Raw genomic sequence first — 25,916 nt, forward strand, 5'->3', positions numbered from 1 at the left:
TTTGTAAATGTTGTGAATTTTGTATATTTGTACATATTCATTGCATTTCTCTGCTTGTAAATACAGCCTTCATTTGCTTCCAGACTGGGCTAGCCTGGTTACTTGTTGGGGGGGGGGGGCGGAATTTCAGCTCACACCGACAGATCAACAGCCCCGGGTGAAATCCAGCAACCCCCAGTGGGGGCCCGATGGGACAGGCAGGTCCAGCGGGCAGCTGCAGCCCGGGACTGCGGAGGGCCACCAGGCCCTGAAGGCCCCGGCGCGGCCCTGTTGGTCCCGGGCCTATAGGGCCAGGCTCCCCCCACACTGAGGGGGCACAGGAGGCTGCTCCCCTGAACTGGGCTTTCCCCACAGCGAGAGGGCACAGGGGATGCTTCTCCCAAGCCAGGCTCATTCATTCCCTTCTGTCTATTTCTCTTTTCCCAGCAGGCCCCGCATGAAGGGCTACAGACAGGGAGGAGAGGCGGTGGCAGAGGCTATGAGTGCCGGGGCATGGTGAGGGCTGACAGCTTCCAGTGAGGGTGTCAGCTGTGAAAAAAAACCATGAATTTCAACGTCTGGAATATCAAGGAGATGTTGAGCACACCAACACCCACAGGGTGAGCTGGGATTGTGGGGTGGGGAAGGCAGAGAGTGAGCAAATTGTATATAAAATTAAACACCTGTGGTATTAGGGAGCCATGGGGTGAAACACCTCCAGAATTCATCTATGCTTACAGTCTGGTTAACAGTGGCTAGTTAGCCTACTCCTGTTTGTGCCTGTATTGCTCCCAGCCTGCCAGACACCACCATAGACCCACCGCTGCTGGAAACTTAGAAACCAGCATCAGCTGGGAGCTGTGCTCTGCTTTATCCAGGGAAGTCCTGTGGCCTATCTGCATCTAATTACATAAGTTAAATGTTCCCTCTTGCCTTGTGCAGAGAGTAGATAAAATGAATCATGATTTGCAATATTGTTGCACATTATGTAACTTTAAAATTATTCCGTATCCTGCAGTTATATGCATGGCTTAATTTTTTTGCCGGCAGAAGTCAGAAAGCAGCTAGAACTCCCCTCATCCACAGTATATAGTGAGCCAACAAATATTATTCGGACGTAAGCATCTGAAGAGCAAATACATAAGACAAGCTGCATTTTCTTAGAGCAGAGCATCACCCTTTGCATCACATGGCTGAAAAAGACAGTGAGATTTATCCCTTGTTTCACTCTGGAGAAGCCAATTGATGAGTTTGGTCCTCTGAGCCTCTTTTAGTTAAATAATCCACTTACATAACTAACTGTTGTTCAGATTCACAGCTGTAGTCATACTGTCTTTTTGGCCTGATGTTACCACAACAATGGATGATGATGAAAATATAATAGCAGTTTCCTTGCCCATTATAAAAATACTTGTCATATGTGTATGAATTAATTGAATTTTGCACAGATGCAGGGGCCAAAGGGGAGCCAGCTCAGGGAAAAACATGTTTATATCTGTCATGGTTTTGTCTTTATAAATATGCATTGCAGAATTCTATTGTCTTCTTGGTACCTCCAGATTTTTTTTTTCTTTTATTTTCTTTTTTTTTTTTAATTTTGTTTTCAGTAAGTTGCTTCTAAGTAGTTTGAAAATCTATGACTTTCCTTCTGGTCAGAGGCAGAGCAGGGGAATTTTAGAGAATATATTAACCTCCACCAGTTAGTATTTTATATAATATATATAATATTATGTAATTGTGTTAATACATAATATGCATTTTTAAAAGTACATAAATCATTCTGTGGAATTGTTCAATAGGCAAGGAATTGGGTAGAGGAAGTAAAGTTTCCTTTTTGGAAAGGGATCACTTGAATTCCTTCCTCCAAAGTATCCTGTCAGTTACAAAGTCTTTCCTTTTAACTCATTTATTAATGCAGGAAGAAAATACAGCCAACATTTTACCGCCCACTCCACAATCCACATTTTTTGCAAGTGAGCTCAGAAGGATCAATCAGGGCACAAAAACATCACTGAAAATGCATCTGAGTTTTTGGGGGAGTTAAGAAGGAGAAGAAGGTTCCTTCTTAGGAGGGGAATTCACTTTTTCCAAAGGAAAAAAAAAGAGCTACTCAGGTGCATGTATGTATTTGGAATAGGAGAAAAGGTGTTGCTTACCATTCCCTGTTTCAGTTCTGTTACTAGAAACCTCACCACACCAGGGGATGCTCTGTAATCCCCAGACTACTGTCTTTCAGGGAGCTTTGAAAATGAAACATGAAATCAGCATATAATCTAGGTAGGGTATGAATCATGCAGTGAGCTCTTTGCAAGTTTGAGTCAGGTTGCTGCTTCTGAGAGCCACAGTGATGTAGTGCCCTCCTGGCAGTGTTTCTGCACAAGCCCAAGGATTGCTCTGGGTTTTATTCGTTATCTACCTGGCAGTCGCATATGTGCTTCTCTGTAACTTCTAGCAGACTGAGAAATAGGTTGGGGGACCCAAAGTCCCTGTTTTACTTGGTTTTATGTATCAATATTGACTAATACAGATCCTATAAATGCAGCAGAGGGAAGATGATCTCGTTTGACACTGTAACATCAGGGTGCTGATTATTTAAGAAGGTGGGAGTGGGTCACGGAGTTAAAATGACAGCTCTATAGTGGAGAAAGCTTAGGATCAATTTAAGTGTATCGACTAATGACACGATTTTTGTGGATAGAAATGCCAGACTTCATTAGGGAAAGTGCTGTGTTAGAGCAGTGCTGCTGCCTGCCCAGTCAGAAGGGCAGGCAAAGAAAGAAGGATCACAGAGGATGAGAGAACTGCAGCTGCAAAGCAGCAATGCTTCAATCATCCTTCTATCGACTGGGTAAGTGTCACTAGGACGTAATGCTGAAAGTACATTTCCAGACACTGTAAATACCTGGCTTGGCTGGGGAACTCTCTGGGGAAGGGATGCATCTTGCCTTGGCTCTGAGCTGAGCACAACATTCAGGGCAGTATTCCTGCTTGTAGAGATGCCATTAGAGTGACAGTAGTGAACTGAAGCCAGTATCTCTGCAGGAGCAACTGAAGCCAATAATCCACGACTGTTTAATTTCAAAAGAGATACTGACACAGTAATAAGGAAGTCCATTAAAAAGAAATCTGGAGAGCCAAAAGGGTTAAATGCTTGCCTGAGGTCTAGGGATTGTTTAGACTTCATGTGAAAACAAATGCATACCGGTTTATCAGATCAGACCAGTACTGGACTGGCATGGTAAAGAGATTACTGAAAAATGAAAAAGCATACTTCAAGAAATGAAAGACAGCAAGAAATAGAAAAAGAGAAACCAGTATATTATGATTTAAAATTGAAGTTATGAGAATCTTCTTGTTTCATGTGTAAAGCTGCCAATTGCTAAAGGCAAAAAAAGCCACTAATATACCTACTTCCAAAGACAACAGAAGCAGAAAGCCTGCCAGAGAGTATTTAAAGCCAATATAGAGTGAAAGCATGAAGCAGGCACTCAAAAGTGACGCTGTAAGTTAAGGCCTACTTGGGCCACTACTATCTGTGGCTTATTTTTGCTGTTGACAGAAAACTTCCAACTTTAACAACCTCATTCAATCCATTATCCCACGAAATTCCATCTCACATATGAGGGTCACATACTCTGAAGCTGTCTTAAGGTCCCAGAATAAGCAGAAAATGAAGTAGACAGCCGGGACAAAGACTCGGAGAGAACTGAAAAATTCCTGAGCCATGGAGGAATGAGAACCTGGGGCTCTAAGTGCAGGCTGGAAGGTGGCTTCAGACCGGGATGGGGCAAAACATTCTTGTCTCCAGATGTCTAATTCTTAATATGATTGTAGATCTGGTGTGAGTGAACAGTGTTGCTTCATGGAAATCCCAGCCTTTTCCGAAGGAAAAAGCTCTGTGAGGCCCTGCAACTGGCTTAGGACAAAGGGCTAACACAGTTTCCAAGGTGAGGAATGCCTGAGCAGTGTTGAATCATAATTCAATGAATAATGGAGTGGCTCATAGAAAATAAAAGTGACCTTGAGGAATTAAAACAAGTGAGTTTGAACCAGAAATCTGGAAATGGGAGCTGGTGTTTGAGCTGAATAACAGAGGGATTTCAATGTGGTTAATGCATTAAGGCCAGTGCCAAAATCTGTCTGTAGAAATTCCTTTTAGGATATGGCACAAATGATTTGCAGCAAGAAGATCATGCTGTTCCAGAGGACAAAAAGCAAAAAATAATAATTTTACGTTGTGGCCATTCCAAGTGAAGAGATGACAAATGACTGGAAGCTGCAATCACTGCTGAAACTCAATTTAAACTCCTCCAGGCTCCTGGATGCTGAAGTTCCTCTGCACCTAAATCCAGTGCTGATCCTTGCTCATTTGTTGAAAACACTGGCAGGCAGCAAATAGTGACAATCAGAGCAGCATAGCAGAGATAGAAAGAGTTCCTACAGACACAGACTGAAGCTAGGAGGAAGAGCAGGTGAGCATCAGCTCCCAGAATTTCAATTAGATTTGCTGTTATGCCACCCTGGTCAGTAATTGAGGAGGAGCAGAAAGGGCTGGGATATTTTCTAGAGGGGAATCAGAAGAAGAGGAACCTTATGTCACTGCTCCTACTCATGATTACTACCAGGAGAAAAAGGTATCTTCTTCAGGAAAGAGGCTTTACTACATCTTGAAGAAATGTGTCAGGAAGACATAAATGAGCTTCAGGAACAGTGCTGGGGAAGAAGAAAGATGTTGGCAGGAGGTGTGGTGAGGATGAGGAAACTAAGTAAAATCACCTGCAGCAGTACCATGGATAAATGTTATTTTACAAACTGTAGAAGAATCGTTTTGCTTTTCCAAATGATTCTTAAACCTTGGTGTTGGCTTGTGAGGATGGATCCAAACAAGAAGTACCATTTTTAAACAAGACCTGTAAACTTATGACCATTTATAGTCACGAATTTTTAGTTTGTCAGCACCCCTAGAGACACCTGAGACACACAAGAAGAGAGCATTTATCCCATACTGTGTTGTATGGGATCCATTGCTGTGTCTGCCAGCTGCTTGTGGTCAAGGCAGAACCTTGGAATGAAAGGTGGGCATTGGTATATGCTTGTGCTAAAATCAGAACTTAGAAAACTGGAACAAGCTTCCAGAAGATCTAAATTCTCCTGTGGAGGGCAGATTGCCACTGACAACAGGGAAGCTGAGGCTGTGAAGACCTAGCTGACTCCCCAGACATGCAGAGGGCTACAGATTGTTTAGATCATGCTCATATTACAGAAAGAGCTGGAGTTACATAAAGGTAAGTGGGAAAAAGAAATGGCTCCACTGGTCAGCACAGGATAATTTAGCATTTTTTGGACCTGACAAGAACCTGGTTTACATACCTAAAGCTGTTTTGGCTTTGGACACATATGCTAGTGCCAATGTCATAGGAATATTATGGGCACAAATGCATGAGCAACTTGGAGAATGGCTTGTGTTAGGAGTTTTCCTGAGGTAAACTGTTGTATCATCTAGGAGGGACTTCTAGTGGGCATTAAATAGTTGAGATGCTTCCTTGCTGTTTATAAGGAAATGTTTATATTTAGGATGGAGCATGCATCCCTGCAGCTCAGGCATCCTGAAGGGAATGGTCAGGTGGTTAGAAGAGCTGTGACTGCCTAATCACAGATCTGGTCACAGATCTAACCACAATTCTTTGATCTGACCATCAGGGATTGGCCTGGGCCAAGTGTGGCCAGGCTGATGTCTTGCCCAGATGCTCTGGTTAGTAAATGAACTGCCAGGAGCATTAAGCAAGGGAGAAAGAACTCTATGACCCAAGGGAATGAATGTATTCAAGAGGGACATCTGTTTCATCTCCCCCCCATAATGTGCAGAATTGGCATTATTTCTAAACCAACCACTGCAGCAGTAAGCTTAAGACAGAAAAATGAGACTCCAGACCAATTAACAGCTGCTTTGGTCATAGTGCAGAGTGAGCCTGGGAAGTTACATGGCTCATAAAGTCCCCTCAGCTCAACATTCCTCAAAACACTGGTCAGAAATTTTTTTGTTATATGAATCTTGTGCTGCAGGCATAAAGCAGTGTGAAGGGACCACGAAAATGAGCAGACTGTGGGATATGATATTTACCAGTTATACCAGCCACATTCAAAGGGGGGGTTGACAAGAGAGCAAAACACTTAAGGATTGTAAAAAACCCTTCTTTAAACTAAGAGGGAGCTTTTTTGGATAGAATACAGGAGGATTTAGAAAACTGGTGCAGGAGATGTGATACACTGCAAGCAGGGGTCCTGCCTGTGTGGGTTCATGGCAGCCTGTGTGCTCACATCTCTCCCAGACTGAAGATAAAATTTTGGTTTTGTTGTTTTGTCTTGTTTGGTTTGGTTGGTTTTGGTTTGGGTTTTGTTTGTTTGTTTTATTGACAAAGCTTAGCTGAGATGGAAACAAGAAGCTGTACTAGTGAAAGTTGTATTCAGATTTCTTTCTTAGTAGATTTGTGGTCCAGAGACAAGTTTGAATTCAGACAGATATATCAGGGTTTTTGAGAATCCAGAAACCCATACCTCAGCTGGTTTTGCCTGAGGCTCAGTGTACTCAGTGAGCTTAAAGCCAAAAGTATTATGATATTGTCACTGACACTACTATATAATGGAGAGGGAAACTTAGCAGTTCAAGTACTGTGGCCAAATCCCTTCCCTGTTGTGTGTATGATGTTTGGGTTCCTTCCAAAACTGGGAATTAACCAAACACGTCACTGCTAATAAATGTTGGGATGATCATCTTTTGTTATACACACAAATTAGTGTCCTTTCCTTCTCCTTCACTTATATGATTTGACATGGAAGGAAAATTCTGTGTAAGAGTATTTTCATTAATTTTGATCTGTAATTCCCAGTTCCAAAGGCAGTAACACATCTCTCCATTTTGGTAGCTTAAAAAACAGCAAGAACTGAGAGTGTAAACCTGGCTCGGCTTTTCTTGTGTCTGGACCTAGCCTAAGCACTCCATCAGACTTTGTGGACATGGGGCAATGGAACAGTGATCATGTGAAAACTAAAAAAAGTCTGTATCTTTGCTAACAACAAACTGAAGCCAGCCTCCAACCAATGAGCAGTGGTGCAGTGTACAGAGCAACTCTTGTCTGAGGGAAGCTGGGACAGTGCCATGAGCCTAGTCCACAAAGCAGCAGAAGTTGTATCTCTGAAGAGCAGTAAAATTAGAGCAATACAGCACAAAGTCAAGGCTAGCCAAAGAAAGTTTTATGTGGGTGGCACACAGGGGAAAGAAAAGAACTTTTGGGTAGCATGTTTTTATGTTTGAAATATGTCTAACAATTCAGATCAATCTGCCCAGCCATATGCTACCTATGTATTTGTTGTTCTAGTGTGTCAGACTTAAGGCATCTGGAGACTATACACCCAAGAAACTACAATTATCAGTCAGAAAGGTTTGCTCTGTTGGAACTGCCTTCTAAATAAGCCAAGCAGCATCTGAGTTACAACAGAAATTATTATCCACAGTAGTGAAAAGTGAGAGACCCACCACTTGCTAGGAGCAAACCCCAAGGTGTCTCTCATAACAAGGCAGGTAGGATGAACTGAGCTCACCAGCCCTGGTTTAGGTCTTCTGGCTGAAGGACGTGCTGGAGTAACATCACTCTCACAAGTGCACTACTGCACTGTGTTTATACAGGTGTGGCAGTTTTAGATAAGCAGGTTGGCTTCCCATAGCAAAACCAGACACTGTTGAGCATGGTGCAGTCACAGCAGTGGTACCCTCTGAGCAGAGAGTGAACATGAACTTGGGGTGGGCCACGCTTGGATGGTTCTAGCAGAATGGTTCCCCAGCAGGGAATTTTGTTTGGCTCTTTAATTGCTCAAGATTTATTCACAACCCACTCTGCTCCATTTCAGGCCTAACAAGTTTTCCAGCCAGAGCAGTGCTCCCAGTGACTACTCAAGTTTGAGCGATTCTCAGCTGCTCTTTGGCTCCCAGTTCTGCCCAGAGAATGTGCAGTCAGCAGCAGCGCCGCTGGAGCAGGGCATGCAGCTGGCACAGCATAGCTCCAAGGATGTGAGTCTCTCTCTCTTTCAGGCCTGTGCAGGCACACAGCCACCATTCAGAGTTAATGGAAAACGCTGAAACCAGGTGATAACGTTTGCAAGTGCCAGTAACTGCTGAAGTCATGTTATCTTCTTAATACACACACATATTTACTGTGACTACAGAAAGTAGCAGCCTGGTCAGGTGAAAACAGATTTATAACAGATTACTAAAATTTATTAATGAGATAGGTATAATTTTTTTAAATCACTTTTTTTACTTACTGAAGTAATATGAAATTAGTCTGAAGCCTAGCTAAGGTGGAACATTACATCTATTCCTCTTTGGAAAACACAGTGTTGCTCTTCATTAGCTTTCTGCAGGAATGACAGAGGTGTTCAATGTTTACTTCCACTGACTGAATATTATCTTGCTGTGGTGTTGCTATAGCAGATGCCTGCATGGTTTTAAATTAAGACCTTCTACACTCAAAATATTTCTCGTACAGCACGTGATTTCTGATGTTACCAGCCTCACCAAAACAGTTCCTGAAACCCTAAGAGGGAGCACAGATTAGGGTGGAACAGTGGTGCCAGCTCTGCTGTACTTCAGTTCCAGATCCTATCTGCTATCCTCTGCATTTTGCTGAGGATCTTGTCCTGTGGCAGCTTGTCAGCAGACACAAAACAGGACATTCACTCCTCACAATGAAAGAAGAAAATCTAATGGGATTTGCATTTTCTTATGGTTTAAGGAAAAGGCATTCTCATTTTGTCACACAGCGTCTGGGAAGTTTGTACAATGAAGAAAATCTTTACAGCTTTCATTTCTTGTTCTGAAATGTATATTGAAGCATGTGAAAAAACTCATCTACAGTCTGGTGATGTTGTTAGTTGGCAGCAAGATGATGTCATCCACCAAGAAATTCAACAGGGTTTTTTCTGCAGATTCCTGTGCAGGGAGATCCCACTGACATCTTTAACTTTTCCACAGTTCCAGAAAGAGTGGAATTCATTTATAGTCTCTGTGTTGTGCATACAGGAAAGAAATCTGCACACCTGATGATTGAAACCAACTGAAAATTCTCAAGATGAGAGAAAATCCTGAGTCTAGTGGAATTTGGGCTGGCCCTCAGTTCCACAGACACACTAGGCACACTGAGTGAACCACAATCTAATGAAATTCTTAATCTCCTCATCCAATCTAATCATGTCCAATCACTGTGCTCTCTGTCTGCAAAGCTCTTGGTGCACTAATATTTTTGTTTCTAATTAATGTCCTGATTTGTTTGTTTTGTTTCATTTTTTTTTGTGTGTGCAACAGAGCAAGCCCAGTATTTTTAGCAAATACCAGGCAAAACCACAGTTATTTGATGAAGATGCAAAAGAAAAAGGTTTGGTTAGCACCTTTGGCTCAGGAAGACTGAAGAATGTTTTGGAAAATTTTGAAGTGAATAAGAACAAAATAAAGGACAAATACGATCGGTAGGTAGACATCCACTGGAATTTCTTTCTGTGCCGGTGATTATCACTCCCTGCAGCTCCTTCTTTCCCTCTTAAAAAGTCATACATGACAGAGCTGCATATTCCTCCAGGTTTTAAATAATCTCTGACTGGAAAGAGTCACACTGTCAGAGAAAAGGGTTTATTTGTGATGCGATTTATGTAACACACTCAGCCAATAAGCCACAAGGAATAACAAAACTCCAACTTGAATTTGCATTTTTCATTCTTTATCTAATCAGCAGGTTTTCTCCCGTGTTGATTGCCTGCAAATGCCCCTATTTCTTAACAATTTATAGACTGTGTTGGAACTAATCCAAGGAACTCTGAAGACAGCCTTCACATTTGTGCCAGATGAGGAGATAGCCAAGCATACCTATGTGCATTGGAAGATGCAATGGTTGCACCTTTATAAATTTGCACAGATCTCCATAATTTTACCTATGTATGAGATTTTGATACCTTTTCTGTTAGCAGGCAAATGTAATTTGCTAATGTAATTTACATCTGCTCTTGTCAGATGTTAAGAATTAAATATATTTGTAGGTCCTGAAGGACTTTAAGGAACAAGCTTACCATTTGAAGCTCTAAAATGAAAGATGTGAAATTCCCCAGTCCACCTATAAATAATTCTTAATGCTGAACATTTTGTAATATAACATCCAAAGTGAAACACACTTTTATTACAAGCCTTTGATCAAATCAGGCTTTGTACTTCTTCCTCTTTTGCAATGGGCACTATACTTCTGATAAGGCCAACCTGGATTCTCTAATGCCTGTTAGAGAAAAGAAGGATTTTTTTAAGTGAACTATGAGGAAAAACAAACAGTTTTAAATGTTTAGGCAGAACTCTTAATTATCCTTTATTTCTTCTTTAAATTAATTCTGCTCCTTCCCACACTCCAGACTCACTCCCAGATTAGAAGCTTGTTTATAGAAGTAGCTGTATTATCTTTACAAAGATAAATGTATAATTTATCAATTTGTATCCCCTGCAAGTTTGACTAATAAAATTAATATCTTTCTTTCCATAAAGCTAGAAAGATTTCTGGGGCCCTACTTAATACTCATAGCCTAGACTCTACCTGACCTCCACTTTTTTGGTTGTTGCAACTTGGACCACTAAATGATTGATTTTAAATGATGCAAACCTTCAGAGAGGAAATAGGTTGTCACTTTGCTTAGCAACCACCCTTGCATTTCAGTTTGATAGGACAATCGTGAGTATAGCCTGGTTTCCAAAGGGCTTGCTGAGTTTAAAAGGACAGATAACAGAAACCACAGGCATAATCTCTGGTGAAAAAGATTTCTTCTTCCTGGCTTGGGCTTTGTGGATGCTGAAGTTTTTCCCATATTTTCCCTGTGGTGTTTTACTCCAAGTACAATACGCATGTATCCCAGCAACAGGCACATCACTTCGTCCGCCAAGGCTGGGTCCTTCCAGAGCAGATAGCATGCTGAGAGCATCCCAGCAGCTCATGGACAGTTGTGTAAATGCCAACCAAAACCTACAAAAGAGGTACAAATGCTGAAAGACACGAAGGCCAAAAATGGGAGAGCTGAAAGAAAGGAATGTCATGTACATGCTATACATGTGCATGTGTATATACTTTTTTCCTACTCTACAGAGCAGAATCCATCCTTCCCTAAAACAAGTAAGGTGACTTCAAAGGGTTATGCCCCCTGAAGTAAGCACATTTCTGTACTACATTATGTCGTACAGTGTTTCATGTCTCATGTTTACTGTGATCTTTTCAATTTCTGTATACTTCAGTAAATTACATGCCTGTTTTATACTTGTTGTTTTCATTTTAGTGAGGTTTTGAGCACCTCTATTTCCAGTATCAAAGACAGTCTTCAAGAAGTAAGTTAATTCAAACTCAGAATGCAGAATAGTGAAGAATTAGAAATGATACAAAATATAAATTTCCTCTCCTTTATTGTGCTGATATTTGAATTATTACACTGTTCATCTTGAGTACTCAAATCAACAGTTGTCAGGTGTTTTTGCATATACCATTGTCTTTATGGCCTGTCCTTAGGATCAAGCTCTTTAGGGCCTTGCCTCTGAGTCAACAGCGGAATTTCTCTGTGTCTTGCAAGCTAGAATAGGCTGTAATGGCTGTCTCCAAATATCAATTATTTTTTCTTTCTGCCTGAAAAAAATAGTCTGGTCTTACTTACAGTCTTACTGTCTGAAGATGAAGACCTCTTCCCCAACACTTTTATAATGGATTTGGTTAATGCCATTATTAACACCATTTTACGGACTGGTATCTGTGTTTTGAAATCTGTTAAGATGGCTGCAATGTTTTGTGAGCTTCTTGAGCCATTGCAGAAATCCTTTGGGTTTGCAAACCACAGATGGACGAGTTGTTCCCAGCAACAGATAAATAACCATTTTCAGGCTGTTCTATTCCATGTGTTGCAGTCATCATTCTGTGTTGTTTGAGACTGTGTTCTTTCAGACAAAGAAAGGGCAATGCATTCACCTTCTCATTTACTTTCATTTTTTTTGCAGCTGCAAGCATGCTTGGACAAGTGTGAAGAAATGCTTGATTCAAGAAACAAATCCATTTTGGTTCACCTAGAAACCATTTCCAAGACAAGTAAGTCCTTTCCCTATTCCTCTTAACAGCAGAGGGCACAGTCAAACTGCTTAATGTCAGCGTTGTCTTCGAGCTGAGGTGAACTAGGCAAGTCAGGCAGCTCACAGCTGCTCTTCAGCAGGGAGAAGAGCAAATAAGACTTACCCATGCTATGGACTTTTCTGTTTTTTTCCATTCTTACTCTGTTATATTCCCCTTTTCTCTGCTCTCTTGTACTGAGTCAAAGAACTTGGGCATTGTGTGGTTAGACACCACAAATAAATGTGCCTCTATGTTTTTGTGTTCTGCCTGGAGGATGATCATTTTTAGACTATCTGGAGGACTAATGAAATACACAGTAAAAATAACTCAGATATTTATATCCTGAGTATCCAGTTTCAGTTTTTAGGGCTTTCTCGGGTTTTTGCATGTTAATTTGAAGTCTTCCATCGTTCCTTTGTGCTTAAAGTGATTGTATTTTAGATATGAGCAATTCTGCTCCTTTCTTAAGTAAGAATTACACAGTGAAACACACTATTGCTCTGGTGAAAACCTGATCTCCAAAAAAACCCAATAATGTAAAACACTTTTGGAGAGCTGTCTCTGAAGTGGCTACTCAGAGCAGTCTTTACTAAGGAAAGTGCTTCAGAGAAATTGTTTCTAATTTGGCTTAGATCTAGGTCTTTGAGAGTATATTATTTTTTAATGCTGCCATGATTTTATGTCAACACCCTGTCAGGACTGCTCAGTGCTTGCCCTGCTCCTTGCAAGAACAAGAAGCCAGTTTCAATAAGTGCAAGAAATTTGAAGTGAGTTGTTCAATCAAGGTGGCAGACCTTCACAAAAGCACTATAATATTTACTGTGTGGTAAAATGTGGGTTCCACAAAGCACAGCTTTGACAGATACCCTCTAAGTCAGCACAGCCCTCTAGGGCAAAAAAGCATGGAGTCTGCTGCATTCTGCTGGGAGCCATGATAGCCCATAATTTTGAAATACCAATCTTGTTATATTAAGAACACTCCCTTGCTGTGCTTGGCAAGTGTTCTTGGTGGGACCTTAATATAAGCAAGAATCTGCTTTGGCCAGCACAACAAGTTTCCTATTAGACATTTGCCCATCTTTTGATTACTTCAATGCCTCAACTTGTCCACTCTGCAGCAGGACTTTGTCTGATTTCATATAACTTGTGCACAGAAACTGTTGTCATGGCACTGAAAATGAAATCTATTGTTCACAATTCCCCCTCTTCATTCCATGCCATTTGCTCAGCTGTCCTGTTTCTTCTCCATACTCATTTTAAATAGATGTGCCTTGAATGAAATGAGAAACCTCCCAGAGGTGCCTGCTGCTAGATTTTCAAAGCAATTGAAAAGAAAAATTGCCACTTTCTGTAATGTATCATGCTGCAGAATGCTGAATATATAATGCAAATCATCTCATGCTCCACAATGCTATTCTTTCTATATATCTGGGAGGTTCATCTGTCACTAGTTAATTGCTGATAAATACTAATCTTTGAGTGGCATCACAGTGATGGATAATTAAGTTCCCACTAAATAAATACATGTGCTATTGCCTTGAAAAGATCCCATTTGAAGCAATTCCCTTGAAAAAATAGTGTAAAATTCCTGAACTCAGGTGATGAACAGCTCAAGTCAGACCTCATAAAGAACTGAATGCCAGTGGCTGGTGGCATAGTACCTCGGGGCATCAGTGACATGGTAGAGACATGGCAAATCATTGGCAGTGGAGGATTTCACATGTAGGAGAGAAATGCAGACGATGAGGAGGTTCTTTTCTAGGAGAGAAGTAGCACACCATGGCATTCGAACAGCTCTGAAAAGTAAAGAAAGGTGGAACTTGAAATCAAGAGTCTTAATTTAAGTCTCATAAAGAGCTTCATTTGTAGCAGTGGGTAGCAAGCACATTTGGTACAGTCTACATAGCCACTGGGTGAGGAAAAAAAAAAACAGAAAATATTTTTCAAAATATATTTCTGAAGCATTTACAAATACTGTTGGGCTGGCATGCTCTATGCAGTAAGATGACAAACCTGCTCCCTTCTGAGTGTTTGTCCATATGTGCCTGTGCATAGGGCATAGAGCTGTGTCTAGCACTGGAGTTGAGACAACACTTGCTTGAGCAGCTTCCACAGCTGCTTTATTGCTTTCTGACTTATCAGTGAGCTGTGCACAGAGATGGAAAGAGACATTGAGACTCTGTGTCCTCAGTTTTTCCACCTTACAGAGAGCTTCTCTAGTTGACTTGCATACTTATCATTTGCTCTTTCCTTCTGGTTTCAGCTCCTGTAACTCATTCCTTTTTATGTTTTTCTCGTTTTTATTTATATACCCACACTTCTATCAAAACTTTTTTTTTTTTTTTAATACAAAATCCAATTTTCACAACTCAGCCCTCTCTGAACTGCTTTGCTTTTCTGGTGATTCCAGCTGTGACATCTCATAACAGCCATATCCTCCACACAACCTTGACTTCAGTGCAAATGAAAAGCATATTCCCAGCCAGCATACCACTAGCAATCCTCTGATGCTCCTGCCAGCAAGGATGACAAAATAATGTGTAGTATGTCCCTTACAGAGATACGAGCTGATGCAATTCCCTGACAAAATCCAATGCCAAGTGGGCAATTTTCAAACATGACTTGCTTCAAGGCTCCCCAGGCCTAAGCAGGTTTCTAGAGGGATTTGAGCTCATTTACTGTGAACAGTATGGTTCAGATTGGGACACTCAGTATGGGCTCCCTTATATTATGTAAGGACTTAAAAGTCAAAAGGTTTAAAACTGACCACAGAAATGCCTTTTCCATGCAGCTGCTAACTAGCCATGGAGTGACTGGCAATGAAAGCTGAGATGTGTGTCTTAATCAGGATCCAAAACCCCTCAGCATGGAACGGCCTGAGGGTGTGGTGTTGTCTTGATGAATACTGAAACCCTCATTGTCACAATTCAGGGCTTGCAGCACTGCTGCCACAGAGCAGGCTGAGACTGGGGGCAGCTCATCCCACAGTCCCTAAATGCAGGTCACTTTGTCCAGCTGCAGAACGGGACCTAGTCTAAGCAGGCACAAACCTGCCAGCTGACTACTCTAGCTACGTCCAAGCAAGATGCAGCTGTAACAGCCCAGATGTTTTGCCTGCTGGCAACAGCTCAAATGCTGACCAGGGAGAGAATGCAGTGCTCTGCTGAGCTCCATTGCTGTCTTCCTTGCTCATGCCTCACCAGCTTAACACCACCTCCTATTTCCCCTACTGAATCTGAATGCGGGGGTACCAGCCTCCCTCCGTAGTGTTATTTAAAGCCTCTGCACTCTCAGTACTTGTCTCAGGATGAGCTGTGTCACAGATGGGCATCAGAAGCAGTTGCTGTTTAATATTCTTAGGCTGGTGGCTGATGCTCCCTCCCCTGGCTGCTCAGACTGTAGTTTTCAGCTGCAGGGAGTGCACCTGAGTGCAGGCAGGCATTTGTGGAGAACTCTCTGCAGCACAAGGTGGCAGATCTACCCTGAGCTCTTATGGTCTTTTATCTCATGCCAAATCTCACATTCCATATGTTATCAATGTAAAGCAGAAGCATCTGAAGACAATGGTATAGCAAATCAAAACACAGCAACACTCTGGCTTGTAAAAAAGGGATTTGTTTAGAGTAAAATACCTTAAGAGAGGCACTAGTCTGTGTAAAAGCCACCCACTGGGCAAAGATTTTCCCTCTATCATCAAGTTATTGAGTAGCAACCTGCTGAGAGGGTTATTTGAATAAAACTTTCTCTGAAGCAGCCATTCCTGATAGTTTTCAAAAACAAGAGGCACAACAAGCAGGGTCCTTGAGCTGATCTAATTTGATCACCTCGGCACCTATTTTTTTTTTTTTTAACTCTAGATTAACGCTCATTTTTATTTTGTTTAATTGTGTTTGCTAAGTCTGAACACTCCTCTGGTATGGAAGCCAGAGAGAGAAGGAGAGTGCCCCTCCTCTGTACTGAGGATTTTTTTCTGCAGAATACTCCTACACGTACAAATGAAATGCATTCCAAAGACGAGCTGTCAGTTGCTTGCCTGCAGCACGCTGTGCTGAGTCAAACGTATGTGCAGATCACAAGCCCAGTGGATGCAGTGCTATTTTTAGACTGAGGATACCATGTTGTGGAAGAACAGACAGACTAGGGAAATCAGAAAGTTTTAAAAATAATTCTGAACTAAAATTAAGCCTATGGGGAAGAGCAGCAAGCTGAGGTAAGCTTGCTAGTGCTGGCCTTCCTATGTCCTCACTGTGTAGAAATGGAAGGTAAAGTGACGTGAAAGGAGTTTCCTCTTTCAGTTCCTGGTGTTTTCCTCTCTTCACTGGCTTGCAGGATGGGAGGGGGCTGGCAGGCTCCCCAAAACCTGCCCTTGGGTCTAGCCAGAGAGGTCTAAAAGGCCTACTCATGCACTCTGTTACAAATACATTCTGCAAGCCACAGCTTTCCCCTGGCATTTTTTAAAAAAAGTCTAAATCTGTCAGAGCAAAAGATGAAAAGCTTTAAAATGTCAGTGAGAGAGCAGGGACAACCAAATTGCCTGCAACAGCAGAGAGCTGATTAGTTGAAATATGTGCAAATAATCCTCAGAAATCAGCCATGCTCCTCCAGAGAACAGGCAAAGCTGTGTGGTAATGAATATCCTGACAAAATGGAGACACTCCCTGTAGCCTAGGTTTGGAAGGTGGTTTAACTTGACGCACATGAGGAAAACACATGGACAAGGCAACTGCAGGGTTCCTTCTCCCAAATGACAGCAGGGTGCCCTGTGCCCAACCATTGCTCATTCACAGTTAAAAATACAGCCTGGCACAGGGGCTCCCTGCTGCCCGGATGCAGCTCTCAGCACACTCCCCACCCCTCCAAGAGCAACCTTGATAAATCAGAGCAGCATCTCAGCCCCATGCCACCAGACACCTCTGGGCTGCGTGGCTGAATAAGCCAAAGGCTTTCAATCTCCTTTCATAAGAGGAGATTATCATCTAAGCACTTAATTGTCTTGTAGCTTGTCTCTGCACGTGTCCCAGTTCAATCTCTTTTTTTGCCTTTCGCACAGACAGCTGTGACAGTCTGTGGGCCTCTGGACACCCTGGGGTGCACAGCAATTCCCACCAGCCAGAGCCTGCACACAGCCACATGCCACATTGCCCTGTCTCACCTGTAGTCTCTGGTGCTGGCATTTGCATCTTTGTGTCACCTGCCAGTTAGCTAAATGCCCACTGGCTTTTGCACCCGAGTTAGGCTCCTGGGCAGGCCTTGGGGAGCACCTTCCAGAGTCACCTTGTCCCTTCATGCCATTCCTCTCAAGTGCTGATGTTTTCCCTTTGAGGCTTATCCAACTGATTTTTCTCCTCTTTTTTTTTTTTCCCCCACAGTATGTGACAACTTATACTGAAAAGCTTTCTTTGAATCTACAGAAAGGCCACTGTTTTGCCTTTGTCTAAGTCACCTACCTTATCCTGGTGTGTTAGATTAGTGAGGCACAATCTGCCTTTTACAAAATCTTGTTAAATTGTATTCCATTTCCTCCCATGTCTTTGAGCACTCTTTCCCTTAAGGTCTATTCTAAAACCTTGCACAATAGCAGAACAAACTAGTCCATAATTGCTCAGATCTCTTCCCTTTCTTCCCTCCTAAATGCACCTTCTTGAAATGACCCTACTTTTTAAGAGAGAAAAAAAAAAAAAGCCTGTACAATCACTTCCTGCCCACCTGTCCCTAATTATTTTTGACTCTTTGACCAGTTCTAGATAGAATTTGACAGAAAGGCACAGCTCGCTGAGATTAATGAAATAACTTGGGCAGGAGGAGACATCCCGAATGCCCTGCAACTGTACAGCCTGTGAGCACACACACCTCTGGAGCAAGAGGTGCTACACTCTGCAGGCAGGAATAGCTTCAGCCAGGCTTTCAGCTGACACCAGAGTCAATCAGATGTGTTGGATCTGCAGCAAAAGAGGATTAATTAATTGCAGAGCTCTTGTAGCCACTTGTTGAAATGTAGGCTTCCTCCTGATTGTTCTCAGGCGCACAGTGCTAGTCCAGGACTCCAGAGTTTCTGTTATCCCAGCCTGTTGGCTTGGCAATACACTGCAGTGTTTAGAAGTGTTTTGCATGTTCTGCCCTAGCCACACCATCTGTACACACCTGCCTGCACTATGCAAAGGGAGGATCAGACATGTTTAGCAAACAGCTCTTTCCCTCTGTTCTAATTTACCATTTTGAAGGATGACGTCTGTGCAATTATGGAGGATTTTTCATCTCCATGTACACTGCAAACTGTGTTCCCATACTGTACTGTGTTTGGCACAACAGTGGTTCCTATAAGAATAATTCCAGCTGCATGGGAATGAGTTTATTGTCCTGTCATATAACATAAATCCTATTTTTATCAGCTTTTCAATGAGACTTACTGAAGCCAAGAGGATCTTGCTCCAATTTAACACCCTCCTGGAGTGTCCATGCCCCTGCAGGACACTGCTGGGGCCCTCTACTTTCTGCTGTTCCAGCTGCAGCTGACCAAGCACTGGATGCAGATGCCTGGTTTGGGCCCCATCTCTTCCTGCGCCTAGCAACTTGAAGCCCAAATTCTTTGCACTCTTCTTTATAAATTCATAGTATCCCTTCAGACCACTTTCCTTCAGTTACCAGCCTCCTGTGCATTTCTGACGTGCAGTCTCCGGTTGCACTTTTTAGCCATGAACCTCTTGCATCTATGTCCCGTTACCAGTGATTATGCTCTTCCCATCACACATCCAAATTCCTGTTCCCATCAGCTGGTTAGAAAAGAGAGTTGTTTATACTTTGGTGAGTCAGCCATAGTGGGGCTTTTCCTCCCCTGGGTGTGCCTGTTGTGCAGTCAGCAGACAGCTGAGCCTCAGCTTTCCTTGCACTGAGCTAACCAACTTTTGTAGCTTTGCATAGCCTTTCATCTCCAGCTGCCGTATTAATAGAGCACAGTAAATGAGGTTTGGCCATACAGAGCATCTTCTAAATTTTAAGTGCTTTGCATTAAACATCCACCTTATTGTTCATCACTTGGGGGCTCAGGGAGATCTCAGTGGGCAAATCACTATGGCTGCACAGCACAATGAGTTATTTCATGCCAAGCCATGGAGGACGTAGCAATACTATCGATAGTGCTTTATTCACATTTACCAATGAAAGACTGAACGTGTTTTTTATTGATTTCCCTGTTTAGTGCAAGATGCTTTTCAAAGTCACTGTGACCCGGTGCTGAAAGCCCTCACAGATAAAAGCCAAATGGAGCAGGCACTGCTGGAGATGGAGAGAAGACTCGCAGCCGTAAGTGCAGAAATTAATCTTTTATTCTGGATCTTCGTTCTGAATTTCTCCTGCTTCTGTAAAATACTAACCAAATATTAAATTGCCTTTGAATGGCAGATTATAAAGTAGCCAGCTCCTGTTGTAATGAAAGGGGAAAGGCATATTAAAATGCTAATTCTAGGCCAGATACTGACTGATGCTTACCCAAGTGCTGAGTAACAGCGCTGTAAGCTCTGATGGAACCCTGGTCAGTAAACAGGGAACCCAACAATGCCCTATAGTGACAGCCCACTGCTTCCTCACACTGGCACATGCCTGTGCTGGAGGAGGTAGTGCAGCAGTGCCTGAGAAGGGAGAATATCTCACAGAAGTCTCTGCTGCTGGATGGCTTCTCAGGGAGAGTAAAAAAACAGCTGAAAAAGGAACAAGTGGGTGTCAGAGACAAAAGAATGAACTTTCAGAGAGACCTCCTGAACAGGTCTAGTTTCTCCATAAATCCTGATGCAAGAACTGCATTTTGCAAGAATGTGTCACTCCAGTGTGTGAGAAGGCAGCACACCTGGAGAGGGAGCACACAGTGGGTCAGGGGTATGCGCCAATCCCAAACCTCTCACTTCTGTGGGACAGTTTAAGAATAAATATTACACAGGGAGATAAAATTGTTGATCTTCAGTTCAATACTCAAGGAGTCTACCTGATATACAATTACCTAAAAGTTTATTGTTTGGATACTGTTACTGCACCTTTTAATGTCTTGCTTCCTACTTGCTGTTTCCTCAGAAAGATGTGGAGATTCTGGAAGTGAAATCCAGTATCCAACTGCTGAAGGAGGGTCTGGAGTCATTGCCAGCTCAGCTGAATAATCAGCACCTAAAGCTTTGGGAAGAACTAGGCTTCCTGAAGCTCCCCAACACCTTGGTGGAGCTGCACACATTCGTTTCCAGTGCCAAGCTGCCCCCTCACACAACAGATAACTCTTGCCAGACCTCCCCTGGCCCCTGCCAGAACTGTGTTCGGGGTGAGGAGAACTCGCACTGGCTGTTCTGCCAAGGCAGGGGGATTTGCAGCTCCTCGGGTCAGTCTCAGTCCTGCTGCATGATCCTGGGGGAACAGCATGCAGACTTCTCCCTGAGGAATCAGGTCACTAAGGGTGGCACATCTACAGGTGTCCTAAACACAGCTTCAGGAGCATGTGGCAGAGAAAACACCTATTTGCAGGTGAAGTATGGTTTGGAAACACAGAGCTGTGCTAGCCACCCTTGCTTGTGCTGCACTAACAGTCAATTTTTGGGGGGTATTCAGAAGAAAAACGGTTCTATACCTCAGAAGATGCCTCCATCAACTCCAGTGCCTCTACCAACTCCAATGAGGAAGGCATTCAGGAGAGGCACTCAAGGACTTCAGCATGTGACACCATTACAACAGGGGCAACCTCAAATTTGCCACCTTCCTGTACAGAAAGATACATCTGGCCAAAGAGACTGGGTCACAGACAGTGAGACAGAGAGTGCAGCTGTAGAGGACAAAGCAAAACAGAGGCCAGGAAGGATCCCCTGGAATAAAACAGTGGGAAGGAAGAAAACTGCTAGGAGGGAAGGTGAGCTCTCTAGTTGTGCTGACAGTGGACTAAAGCAAAGGAAGGCAAATGGGATTATGGAGTCAGAAAGCTCCAGAAAAAATTACTTTTCCAGATACATGGTTGCCCTTGATTTAGGAAGCTCTGACCCGCTTTATGCAGCTCCCAATAGGCAGATCCTCAGCAGCGCTCAGCAGAAGCTTATAAAGAATTTCCCACTGTGCTCCAATAAAAGCTTGCGACAACTTGCAGACAAAAAAAAGAGAAGTTTGGAAATGAAGAAAAGAGCCAATGTGTCCAGTGTAAAAAGGAATGTCTGGGATTCCTCTCCTCAGGAGAATATATTTCCCCTGTGTAGCACCACAGGTGAAAAGCAGATGAGCTGCTTCACTCTGTGCAGCCCTGCAGCTTCCAACAAACCAAGCCCTGTCACCACGCTGGCTCAGCAGCACACAGCCTGCTGCTCTTTAGTTCTGGATAGTGATTACTCTGATTGAAGAACTTGGGTTCATTTTCCCAACCCTCAGCACAACCTTGGCCATCACTATCACAGTTTATTCCTCCAAATATGTTACCTGTTCAGAGACAAGGCTCCTGCCTGGATGCTTGGAAGTGTTAGTGCCCGCTTGGATCTATTGTAAAGGACTGTGGAGTCAAAGAGGAAGCCTTCCCATACCTAGGAAAGCTGATGGCATCTGTATTACTTTACCCCTGGATCCCACAGATGCCACGGGCTCCAATTACCATCACGTTTAGCCATCAGAATGGTACCTGTGGAGTTTGCTGAGGCAATCCCCAGGGAGGAGAGAGCTGGCAGAGCACAGGCAGGTAGCTCAATCAGACTGAGCACTGAGATCTAACTGAAACTTTTCAAATAGATATATGAAATAACACCTCTGTGGCCAGAGTTTTGACCCACTCATAGTTTCTATATAATCATTTGTATGTCTCAAAGTTCAACTTTTTGGCTCCCTAGGCCATTGTGTTGTTCTGGTTGATATTCATAAGGTTCTGATTTGTCCCAGGAGTTTGTGCATGTTGGACAGGGACAGGTTTAGCTGAGGAAAACCAAATCCCAGCACCTCAGGCTACAAACTGTTGCATTTCTACTCCTTTTAGGCTGATATTTCTTGGTTTCAGAGATTTCAGGAAATTATTTAGTTTGTACTTTATTTGTCCCTTGTATCTCTTGACTAATTAAGGAATCCTCCAATGTCAAGGGCAGTGGGTCTCAAACAGAATCAGAAAGATGTGATGTTCAGATTCAGCAGATGAAGTCACAAATGGACAATTCTCATCCTTTAGAAACCTGCACCTCTCTAGTGAGGGGTTGCTCCAAAATTTTCACATTAGAAAGGATCAGCTTACTTACCTAACCTGGCATATACTGCAGTAAAATACTGGGCAGCAGAGCAGCTCTTTCCAGGTACCCAGCTGTGTCTCTCAGTAGTTTCCACTGCTCCAGATAGCTGTCATGTTTGGTTTCTGAGCTGAGATGTTACTGGCAAAAGAAGCATTTTGCTGTTGACAAAACAGGTCTATTGCCACAAATAACACTGGTCCAGCTTTGTTGTCCTAAGGGGGAAGCTTAGGATCCCTTTTTCCTAACTTGAATAAATGCATTGTGTCTTCACCAAAAGCCAGTGCCTTTGTGTTGTTTTTTGGGAGAGGCACGATCCTGTCTCAGTGGGTGAGCAGGTGGATGCCTTTCAGCTCTTCAACACCCCTGGAGTGTAGAACTGGGAGGATTCAATTACTTTTTTCAGCTCCTTTCTAATGTTTAAAGAAGGAAATCCCCTCCCTTCCAGTTCAGCACTGGTTTGGTGACATTAATTAGCACGGAGAAGGTGTGGGGTCAGGTGTGGGGAGCCCCCATAGTCGGGACCCCACAGCTCAGCAGAGGGGCTGGGTGATGGCTGTCAACAGCAGCGGCCGTTCATTTAACTTCATTTCACAATTGTTCTGGGCAAAATCTGCTCGTGGGGCTCTCACCCCTCACGTTTTGGTGTGGAGGGGACAGGCACTGACCCCCGCGCAGCCAGGGCCTGGACGCTCACTCCGGCTGCACGTAGCCAGCTCGGCAGGCATGCCTGAGCTTGGAGGGACCTCTGGAGGTGGTGCTGCAAGCCCGTGGCGAGTCAGAGCAAGTCCTGGCTCCCCGAGGATGGAGCACCGGAGCCGTGGGGTACAATGTCGGACTGCCCTGGGGACCACGCAGCCCCCACCGCACACACACTACCACACACGGAAGGGTCGCATGCAAAATCCCCGGAAAAAGGAGGTGGAAAGGCCACGGCAGCCAGCAGTGCCTCTGCCTGGCACCAGCCATCTCCCCAGGGAAGCAAGGGGAACCCCAGGGGTGCCACCCTGGCCCCCACACAACAGCCCCAAACACACCAGTTCCTGCCTGGGGGTTCCACCACAGTTTTCACTGCCAGCAAGAATATTTGTCCCAGTATGGCCATGATGAGGGTGAATCCTCTCCCAGCCTATAAGACAAAAACCATAAACGTGTGCAGATGGCTCTGCCCCGTGCCCAGGGCTGGCAACCCCAGCCAGGAGCAGGCCCTCCTCTCTCAGCATATGCATCTGCCAAACTCACTATCTCTGTGACAGAACCATACATGCTGCCAGGCACACGGGGCCCTGCAAATGCAGATTCTCACAGCCTTTGCCCCCGTGGAGCTGCCAACACTTCTGCTTGTAGTGTCTCATCCCACCCTTTGCCAAAGGTCCCTGGGGAAGATACCAGGGGTAATCCCTGCAGCAGCACAGCCAAGAGGGACTCCAGGTGGTTTGTGGGCACTTATTTGGGGCAATTTTCTGCTAAATTGGGGTTTTGCCCTGCTTCCTTGAGGGAAAGCCTGGGCGAATGGGGAGGACAGTGGCCAGAAGCCAGCGACACGCAGACATCCATGGGAATGGAGTGTGAGAATGCAGATCGCATCCTCTGCCCCATGTCCATAGTAGCACAGGCAGACAGGCAGCTGCTGTGGTAGCAGGGAGCAGACTGCTCATCTTTTCATCTGCTGGTGAGTCACTTGGCAGAGGAGGAAACCACTGGCGGCACGGGGGATGCGGAGGTGGGTGCTGCACCCATGCCTCGTGCCCAAGGCACCCTGATGACTGCCGAATGTGGGGCACAGCCATCACCCTCCTCACAGCCCTGCTGCATGCTCAGCATTGTGGCCACTCCATCCAAAGGATGAGACCAGTTGACTGTGGTGGACCCCAGTGCTGGCAGTGCCCAGCACAGTGCAGGCTCACTAGCAGTCTCCCTGGGCTCTGACGCTGCCTGCCTCTCCCTGCACAAACCTGCCCACTGCTAATCCCTGGATTATCTGCCTACTCCGCCTGCTTTGTGGGAGCCAGTGCACTGGTATTGCCCAAATTCCCTGGCCCCTGTGCAGACTGAGGCCCTGAACTGCCCCATGTGCCCATGGAGAACCTATTCCAGGCACAATGTCCCAGGGATGTTAAGTTGGCAAGGAGCAGGAGCATGACACTGCCTTGGGGATCTGAAGTGTCACATGTCCTCACTGGGCTGGGCGAAAGGAGACCAATGAGGGTCTAGCCAGCCTGATCTAGTGTGGGGTGTCTCTGCCCATGGCAGGGGGGTTGGAACTAGATGATCCTTGTGGTCCCTTCCAACCCTGACTGATTCTATGAATGGTAGTGACAGAGGTTTTCCAAGGCTGTAACAGCTCAGTTACTGCCCAAGGGAGGCAGGGGTGCAAGCAGGGAGCTGTGGTGCAGGCAGGGAACCAGAAAGCAAGCAGACAGCTGGTGTGCATGTCCTTGCAGGGCAGAGCCCTGAGCCAGCGTGACTTTGTGGCACTGTTGCCATGCCTATGCTAGCCCAAGCCCTGGCAGACTGGATAGCTCTCCAGAGCAACAATTACCCATTAGCTCATTACCTGCCTTGGCAGGGCCCCACAGCCCAGCAGCTGCCAGACTGCTGCATGCTCGGGGCAGTGTGGGCAGGAACTGTGGGGTGGGTGTGGGGCAGGAGGGTGCCAGGGCCACCGATGGGTCCTTCCCAAGGACCCTGCCAAGAGAGTGGTCACAGCCCACCCCTGCTGCTCGACAGCTGCTATGCAACCAAGCTCGACAACAGCCCAGTACTGGGGGCTGCCTGCTTCCGGGGATGGGGTGCTCGGCGGTGTCCTGCCTGCGCTGCCTGCCCCACAGGCAGTATGCCCTCTGCTGCCCCTCTGTGTCCTGTCTCATGTGGATTCACCGTGTCTTGTCCCGTGAGTGCCCCACGGACCCGCCCCACGGAGGATCTGCCCCGGTAGAACCCCCACGGAGGACCTACCCCACAGGACCCGTTCCGCACTCCTGGCCGGCCCCACGGGTGCCATTCCTGCACACCGGCCCCCACCGTGCCCTGGCGCCCCCCCTCCCGGTGCCGGGCGGGTTTCCGCGCGGGTGCCCGCGGCTCGGGGCGGCGCGTGACCGGCTGCCGCCGCCGCCGCCGCCGCTTGCTCCTCCGCAGAGCCCGGCCCGCCCGCACCGGCACCGGCACCGGCACTGGCACTGGCACCGGCACCGGCACCGGCACCGGCAGGTCAGCGGGGGGGCTGCGGCCAGCACCGGTACCGGGGTTTCCCGGACTGCGACGGGCGGCGGGAGGGGCTGGCCGACACCACGGCCCGGGCACCAGGCACTGAGCCTCGAGCAGGCGGGATGCGGCGGCCGCACTGGCCCCGGTTGCGGCCCCGCAGCGCAGCCCTGTCGGCTCCCGCACCTACATCTCGGGGCTGCCGCAGCCGGGCGGTCACGTTCCCGGCCCCAGCGCGGCGGGGTTGAGCCGCGTGTGCGGCGGCGGCAGAGCGCGCCGGGCCGGGCATCCCCGCCGGGATGTAGCCGGGGACGTGCCAAGGTGAACAGTGCGCGCCAGAGCGGGGCCG

The 25,916-nt window shown here is 45.3% G+C and overlaps 1 protein-coding gene across 1 annotated transcript; it reads left to right on the forward strand.

The window, feature by feature from the left end:
• Nucleotides 1–543: 543 nt before the first annotated feature.
• IHO1 (interactor of HORMAD1 1) lies at nucleotides 544–21,500 on the forward strand. The gene is made up of 7 exons (XM_054387684.1): nucleotides 544–599; nucleotides 7,885–8,044; nucleotides 9,338–9,498; nucleotides 11,332–11,380; nucleotides 12,038–12,125; nucleotides 19,342–19,445; nucleotides 20,208–21,500. The coding sequence occupies exons 1-7, from the start codon at nucleotides 544–546 to the stop codon at nucleotides 21,498–21,500; spliced, it is 1,911 nt and encodes a 636-aa protein (XP_054243659.1).
• Nucleotides 21,501–25,916: the final 4,416 nt, after the last annotated feature.

Source organism: Indicator indicator, chromosome 15 (genome assembly GCF_027791375.1).
Source record: "Indicator indicator isolate 239-I01 chromosome 15, UM_Iind_1.1, whole genome shotgun sequence".
In the NCBI taxonomy this organism is placed as follows: domain Eukaryota; kingdom Metazoa; phylum Chordata; class Aves; order Piciformes; family Indicatoridae; genus Indicator; species Indicator indicator.